This window comes from Salvelinus fontinalis, chromosome 21 (genome assembly GCF_029448725.1).
Source record: "Salvelinus fontinalis isolate EN_2023a chromosome 21, ASM2944872v1, whole genome shotgun sequence".
NCBI lineage: Eukaryota > Metazoa > Chordata > Actinopteri > Salmoniformes > Salmonidae > Salvelinus > Salvelinus fontinalis.
This window is the reverse complement of record NC_074685.1, coordinates 30735697-30743887: the sequence shown is the minus strand read 5'-3', so window position 1 is coordinate 30743887 and position 8191 is coordinate 30735697. Positions and strand designations below refer to the sequence as shown.

The window sequence follows — 8191 nt, the reverse complement described above, 5'->3', positions numbered from 1 at the left end:
ATGGACAAACAGTACTAATGTAACTTTTTTAAAAATGTTTTACCTAAGGTCTTTTAACGAAGTATGCAAGCACACTCATTCGGTTTGGCTAGCTAAATCTAGGCGCCAGCTGAACTGAAGCATGCCGATGCCTTAAGGCCAGCTGGAAAGCCTTTTAGAAGAGGCTTAATTTTTGTGGTAGCCTAATTGATGACACTCAAAACGTCTTATTTCAGAAACCATGGATCTATTGGTGTAGGTTACATTTGTGTTCGATCATGTGCTAATCGAACAACAATGAGTAAATTAAACATATTTTAATCTCCTTTGTTGTAGAGTGAGACCCTGACAGAAGCCATGCAATACCCCTTTAAGTTTTTCCGCGAAATAACAACGTGCTCACCTAGACGCTTGCGGCGTCACCGTGGTTACCGCCTTCTGTTTCAAACGATTGGTTGAGCCGTGGGAATATTCAAATGTACTCTTAATTGATTGGTCGGATGCCCGGTTTGTGCAGTCGGGAGAATTCATTCCTTGCACTTCGACATCTTTCATTTCGGTCGGTTTTGGGGAGAGAAGAGGACATGGGAGACAATTTGAGCAGAATATAGCTACAAACTAATTTATTTTCAATATCAACCCATTTGGCATTTCGAACATACTTTTTAAAAGTGGTTCTCATGGATATTTTCAGACCGATAATTCCCAGTCTCATCGGACTTCAGCAACGTCTCTTTGGAAAAGGAAATACGCCTTCCGAACAGGGGAACAAGCATCCAGCAGTGGCGAGCCAAAGATAAACAAGCCTTATGATAACACTGAACACTGTATGTAAGAAATAGTTTTTATGTGCTATTCTAGTCTTCGTTGCATTACTTCATTTGACATAATCTCGCCAGGCTATCCATTCAGTTTAATGCATTGTTTGCGGTCATCAGCAGGTGCATTCATTTGACGAGACTATGGTTAAGATTTGTAGACCTTAAGAATGATGGGAATGGGAGGGAAATCAATCTCCTTTTATGAAACGTGGTGCATTTATATTGCCTAGATTGTTCCACTTGGATCAAATAAAGGTGAATTAATCCAGCTAATCCATCAATGTCTTGTGCGCAATGAGACCAGTAGCCCACTAATATGCGTATGGTCCCAGACCCAGTCTAGACTTGTTCATTATTTGTCCTGTAGTCTAGAATGACTTTCCTTTAGATTAACTGTTTTATGGAAACAGTCTTGAATGCGGCATCTATTGGACCTGGTTCGAGAGACTGTGGGACAGATTTGAGTAATACTAGAATATTAAATATATTGAACTGGGACACAGGGTGGAAGGCTACTTTCATGTCTTTGATTGTCCGCTCCGTTTTAAGGCATATCCAGATACCTAACTGCTAAGTTTATTCTTTAAATGTAGTATTAGACTAGCGTTTTTCAGTTCCCCTTTGTGCGCATTTGGAACTAGTCATAGCTGCGGAGGGTACTGCCCCACCCACTAAAAAAGTATAAAAAAAAGTATTTTTTTATACGTTTTTGTTTTTACTAGTATTAGCAGACTAGTTGTTGCCCTGTCCCCTTTTCTGCGCATGTCATTCTAATGGCATCCAGAAAGAACAAAACCCTGTCCTCAAACATTTACATCAAAAGGTGCAAAGTTATGGACAAAGACACAAAACATCCACATCAAATTCAATATTTTTCTTGATCAAATAACATGTAAAACTACAATGTTTTGTCCAGTATTCATTTACCGTCTTTACAAACCACAATGTAAATGTACATTACTGTATTGTACATAGGCTGTTCATCTAGGTTTGTACCCGTAGACTTTCCATCACCATGAAGAAAAACAACGTGCAATACAGTAATTGAGTACTCATGTGGCTCAGTTGGTAGAGCATGGCGCTTGCAATGATAGGGTTGTGAGTTTGATTCCTGCGGGCACCAGTATGAAAATGTATGCACTCACTACTGTAAATTGCTCTGGATAAGAGCATCTACTAAAATGGAAAAGGAATGAATAAGGCATTTCAGTTTTCACAGAACTAAGTTGCAAAGTATTTCAAGAAACTGGAAAACATATATCAAGTAATTGTTTTTCTATTGTATTATCAGTAACTTTTTTGTACAGATAATTATCATACTTTTCCAAAAAAGTGGTCCACTGGGCCTTTTACTAGTTCTGTATTAGCGGACCGATATAGAGGTGTTCAGCATGGCACCCCCAAACTACTTCTCTTCCATATGGAACCAGTCACTGATTGAAAGCTCCAAATGGGTCTAGTCTGGCATGAAGTTCCACTCTGTCTCTGAGGCCAGCAGAATGTTCTTTTGGCGGATGTACAGCCTGCAATAAAGGAGGACTTATGTGTCAGAAACCCAGTGGTTACAGGAAATGCTTTGAAGTATATTATTGGCCCTTCAAAGCTGCATCCAAAGGCTATCTTCCACGTCTATTGGCAAAGCCGGAGGAGGAATCCTCACACCTCATTGCACCTAGAGGCAGGGCTGAAGGTTGGCCGCAGTAAAGGGCCATCGATAATAGGCCGAGGTGTGAAATTCTATCCTGCATGCTTTCCTGACGGTGTCAGATCATTTATAGGGTAGAGAGCGGTCACATCTTCTTCCCATCTGAGGTTTAGCAATAAAAGAGAGACACAATGACAAATTAACAACTTACTCTACTATCTGACTTTTCTGGCAATGACAAAACTAAAACATTTTTTATTGAAGACATCTTTAAAAGCACATTTTAACCAGACTAAGTCTGAAATGCAAAGTTTTCAGTTTATGTTCTCAGTGTAGTATTTTGAAGCCCATCAGGCCATATGTATGATGGACAGAACTTGACTTGGACTGAAATAGGTGCCGGTACTCATTTTGTTTATATTTAGGTGCAGGAGCTCCACACTACTTTTGAGCTCATATTCTATAAGAGGAGCAGTAGAAGATTTGAGGTGCCGGTACTCCGCTCCAGTGAGCTCCTGCCCAAGTCAAGCACTGATGATGAATAGTCCTGAGAACTCATTCCATCCGTCTGCATGTCTCTTGCCTCAGTACCTGAAAGGCCTCTGTCTGTATAAATGTTATACCCTAAAGCATCTGAAACAAAATTAGGCAGGACCTGCTCTCACTCCAGCCCACTCACATAATTTAGCATCATTATGGGATTGCCTCTGAATATATTTAAATCATGAAATAAACATTATGGCCTTTTGAGTAGAGCGAATGTAATTAAACTAAATGAAAAATGCTCTGACTTACCCTCCCCCACATCCCCACTAAGGAAATTGCTTTATTCACACATCTTGAGTTGACATTCAATCTGTTTGACTGGGCTCTACTTTAATAATTCTGTCAAGTCTGCAGTTTGAATAGCAGTGGCAAAAAAATGTTACTTTCAGCTGCCACTCTGTGTGTAGTGCTGTATGTTTAATATATGACTGAGCATAAAGTCAATGTAATTACTCTGAAATTGCTTTGGCTTTGCCTGTAATGTCTGTATTGGTTTTGACAGACAACATCCTTCATTTTGGGGAACATTTGGGTTGGAGGATGGAAAGTGTCCTTGTGTTTATTATACTGGAGTGATATAACCCAGGCCTAGTGGGGGTGTCAGACATTTTACTGAGTAGCCTAGTAGCAAAACTGATATATCGGCATACTCCGCTCTAATTAACATTCTAGATATTGGCTTGGCTTGTGCTTTTTCTTGATCTGAGAAACAGTTAAAACGCTTAGCTTTTTATGGCTTGGCCAGCCTGTAGTCCGTGTATCAGAGGCTAGCGGGTAGAATTACAAACAGTCATGTGCACGTCTCCCTGGGGTTTTCTACAGATCACCTCACACCCATCAGCATTTTATCTCCGGATCCATGATGGGGATTTTGTCATCTGCTGGCTTGTTTCTCTCTGCTCTCCATGCAGGTCACCATAGGAGTAGCTCTTTTGAAGGTTCTGCGTTGGCCCCCCGGTCCACTCGTCTAGCCACTCAAGTTTTCAAGTTTTAATGTCACATGCACAAGTACAGTGAAATGCCTTTCTTGCAAACTCAAAACCCAACAATGCAGTAATCAATAACAATACAAAAAATAACACAAGGTAGAACAAAAAAACACAAGAAATAAGAACACGATTAAGTAAGTAAGCATACTATATCCTGTTTGGGCTGCAGGGGCAGTATTGAGTAGCTGGATAAAAGGTGCCCATTTCAAACGGCCTCGTACTCAATTCTTGCTCGTACAATATGCATATTATTATTACTATTGGATAGAAAACACTCTCTAGTTTCTAAAACCGTTTGAATAATATCTGTGAGTAAAACAGAACTCCTTTTGCAGCAAGCTTCCTGACAGGAAGTGGAAAATCTGAAATCGATGCTCTCTTCTAGGGCCTGCCTATTAAAGTCCTTGATATTTATTCGTTTAGATGCACTTCATACGTCTTCCACTAGATGTCGACAAGCAGTGAGAGAAGAAATTGAGTGTGTAACTTGATCTGGGCTCGAATAAATGCTCTTTGTATGACGTGTCACCAGTTTCCTGTTTTCTGGAGAGCGCGTCAAGGGACCTGGATTTGCCTTCTGTACAGCTGTCGTTATAGACGACTAATATCTCCGGCTTTGATTTTATTTGATACATGTGACAATATCATTGTAAAGTATGTTTTTTCAATATAGTTTAATCAGATTATTGAAATTTTTTCGGGAGTTTTGCCGTGTTCCGTTCTCTGAGTTTGTTGACGATGGAGAGATTCGCGCCACTTGGCAAGTGTGCTTGCTAAATCGAGAGGTAAAAAGGCCGTTCTAAATCCAAACAACGATTGTTCCCGACAAAGGACCCCTTGTACAACATTCTAATGAAAGATCAGCAAAAGTAGGACCCATTTTATGATGCTATTTCATATATCTGTCGAACATGTTGTGCTAGTCGTTTGCGCCCAGCTTTTGGGTACTCTCTCGCTATACCTAAGCAGGATGTCGTAATGAAGTTATTTTTAGAATTCTAACACGGCGATTGCATTAAGAACTAGTGTATCTATCATTTCCTATACAACATGTATTTTTTAGTTATGTTTATGAATAGTTATTTGGTCAGAATATGTGTGTCAGAAAAAGTGTCAGAAAAATATCCGGACGTTGTGGGAAAAATATGCTACGTTAGCACAATGTATAACCACTGATTTCAGCTCTAAATATGCACATTTTCGACAAAACATAAGTGTATGTATAACCTGATGTTATAGGACTGTCATATGATGAAGCTTATCAAGGTTAGTCAAAAATTATATATCTTTTGCTGGTTTGTTACGATCGCTAACTTTTGCTACTGGGGAATGGCTTGTGTTTCTGGCTATTGTGGTAAGCTAATATAATGCTATATTGTGTTTTCGCTGTAAAACACTTAAGAAATCGGAAATATTGGCTGGATTCACAAGATGCTTGTCTTTCATTTGCTGTACACTATGTATTTTTCAGAAATGTTTTATGATGAGTATTTAGGTATTTGACATTGGTGTCTGTAATTATTCTGGCTGCTTTCGGTGCAATTTCTGATTGTAGCTGCAATGTAAACTATGATTTATACCTGAAATATGCAAATGTTTCGAACAAAACATAGATTTATTGAATAACATATTATAAGACTGTCATCTGATGAAGTTGTTTGTTGGTTAGTTTGGTTGGTTCTTGGTTAGTTAGGTTGGCTTTGTGCATGCTACCTGTCCTGTGAAAAATGTCTGTCCTTTTTTGTATTTGGTGGTGAGCTAACATAAATATACGTGCTGTTTTCGCTGTAAAACATTTTAAAAATCGGACATGTTGGCTGGATTCACAAGATGTGTACCTTTCATTTGCTGTATTGGACTTGTTAATGTGTGAAAGTTAAATATTTCAAAAAAATATATTTTGAATTTCGCGCCCTGCACTTGAAGTGGCTGTTGTCATATTGTGGCCGGCCTCGGGCTTGCAGCCAAAAGAAGATATACAGGGTCAGTTTCAGTAGCATATTTACAATGTGCAGGGATACTGTATTGATAGTATGTTATGCCTCTGTTGCATGTTATGCTCTGCTAGGTTTCAAACCAATGAGGTGTGTGCATATTTAGCCTGGAGTTCTATGATTATCTTAGCTACTATCATTTCACCAAGAGATTTGGAAATGATTTTGGAGTGTGTAGGTGACATGCACATCCCAAATTTCTCCACCGGCTAAAAAAAAAGAAGAGTGATGATAAAAAAGACATTGAAAATAATTCTGCACCACCACAGGTAGTGCTACATGAATATCACATTGTATTATGTATCCCGTAGTTACTCTGCAGGAGGCTATATTTCCTACTGTGTGCAGCAGGCCCACCCACTCTCATGTGCCGATGAACTGTAAGATAGAATTGATAGGTTCAACCAGTCTTTCCCTTTATGCAGTCCTTTGCGCTTCATATCCAACACACAACTAGGCTATTAGGCCTAGTCATGGGGCAAAACAAAATGGCTATTATTACCAAGATGGTTTGTTGATGATAACCTAATAGTGGGAATTTGTGTTTCCTGCCCAGTGACTGTTTGCTTTTTTTTTGTTTGTGAGATCGAGAGAGTCAGTGGAGGTAAAGTGACCTCAGAGAGTGCATGGACGGCCAATCACCATGCTCTGCTTAAAGGGATATTGTCAATGGCTTGGTTGCTAAGCTGTTTCTCCCATGCATCCATAGTAATCACCTTTTATCTCCTAACAATGTCATGTGTAATTATGAACTAGCTGCCATCTTTTGAAATCTGCCTAATTGGTCTTTTTTACATTTTGATGGGATGAGGAGGCTAAGAGACAGGGGGTTAAGGGTGGGGGTTAGAGGATTGGATCTCCGGGGTCATTGGGGAGGGGAAGCTCTGGGGGCTGTCGTTGCTGTGTTTGCCATTTGAAACAGCCCGTTGTTTTGTGTACATTATGGTGCTCCGAAACCTCAAAGAATACACGTACTGCCTGATTGCACGCAAAGCAATGTTATCTGCCCTTACTGGGAAGGAAGCAGGCAGAGGTCGTTTTGGATTAGTCTAGGGACTAAAGTCCTCTTTCTCCAAGAACAGTTTGGTTTTTCCATGCCGCCCTGCGAGGACCAGAGCTTATCATTAAGTGTGGAAAAGGAGTTCTCTCCAGTGTGCGTACCCTGCAGGGAGCATTTTGCCAATCTTTTCTCATGACTTCTCTGTTTTTATTAAAATGTTTAATGACTTGAAGGAATCAGTGACCCTTAACAGCATAATGAATGGCCTTGCCTGCACTGACAGGAGAGGGGAGGGCATGGTGGGTGGGTATGTAGGAGTTTGGCAGTGAGAAGCACTTTAGCCAAAGCTATACTGTAGGAACATTTTTACTTTGTAGACAACATCTCATCAGGCAGGCATAGCTGCCACTTTGTCTCTAGAGGGTGGGTAAAAGAAACAGTTAGGATCTTGATGGGAAATTGATTATTAAACCCTAAGGACATACAAAGACTAGTTAAAGGATTTGTTCTTGGCCAGTTTGAGAGCATAAACTCAATCAAAGTACTTGTAAAGCCCAGTAACAATGATTGCTTGAGATGGTCAATGAGAATATTCATGAGAGGTCTAACTTGACTTTAGTCTGCCCTGTCTGTGGTATAGGCCAGTCCAGTCTAGTCTGGTTCTGTAGACTCTTCACCAACCATGCTAATCTGTAGAGAGAGTCAGAAGAACATCTGTCACTGTGTTTTGACTAGAAAAGCTTCCATCTCTCCCATGTGTGCTCTAACTGATTAAAGACAAAGACAGGCCTTTTGATTATTGCCGGGTTCATCTTTTGCGGTTTCCACTCCCAGCAGGTGAGACTGGCAGTCAGTAGGCGGATCATAGACGCAAAGCATCTGTAGATCAAAACGGATAGTTATTGCTCTGACGTTGTGTGTATGTTTATACCTAGCTAGCTTTTGAACATTGCTCATTACAATAACTTGGGATTTTCTTTGTTTGTCAAAGCTTCTTCTGTCAGAAAGCTTGAGTACCTGCAGCATAATATGCATGTTTTTGTAAGGCATGGACCATTTCTCAAGTTGATTCATTGGAAACAAACATCTGTTATGTCTGTAGTTGTTGGGCTGTGTTCTGATAGCTTAAGGTGTGTTTTGATTAGATCCAGGCATCTTGTCAGTGCCCTCAGTGAGCAGTCGTCTCTCTCTACCCATTTGTCAGCCCACCCACACCC

The 8191-nt window shown here is 40.2% G+C and overlaps 1 protein-coding gene across 2 annotated transcripts in view; it reads left to right on the top strand.

Annotated features, from left to right (window-relative positions):
• The first annotated feature begins 509 nt into the window (after positions 1-509).
• The window catches only part of LOC129818640 (protein FAM222A-like), a 41817-nt gene continuing 34135 nt past the window's right edge, over positions 510-8191 (top strand). The window contains exon 1 of one of the 2 annotated variants that reach the window (XM_055874736.1): positions 510-806. Coding sequence is in view for 1 of the 2 variants with exons in the window: in XM_055874735.1 (XP_055730710.1) it covers positions 809-810 (2 nt within the window). In the remaining variant the exon portion in view is untranslated. Of the gene's footprint in view, positions 811-8191 lie in introns of both variants that reach the window. The other variant, XM_055874735.1, reaches the window with a different exon arrangement.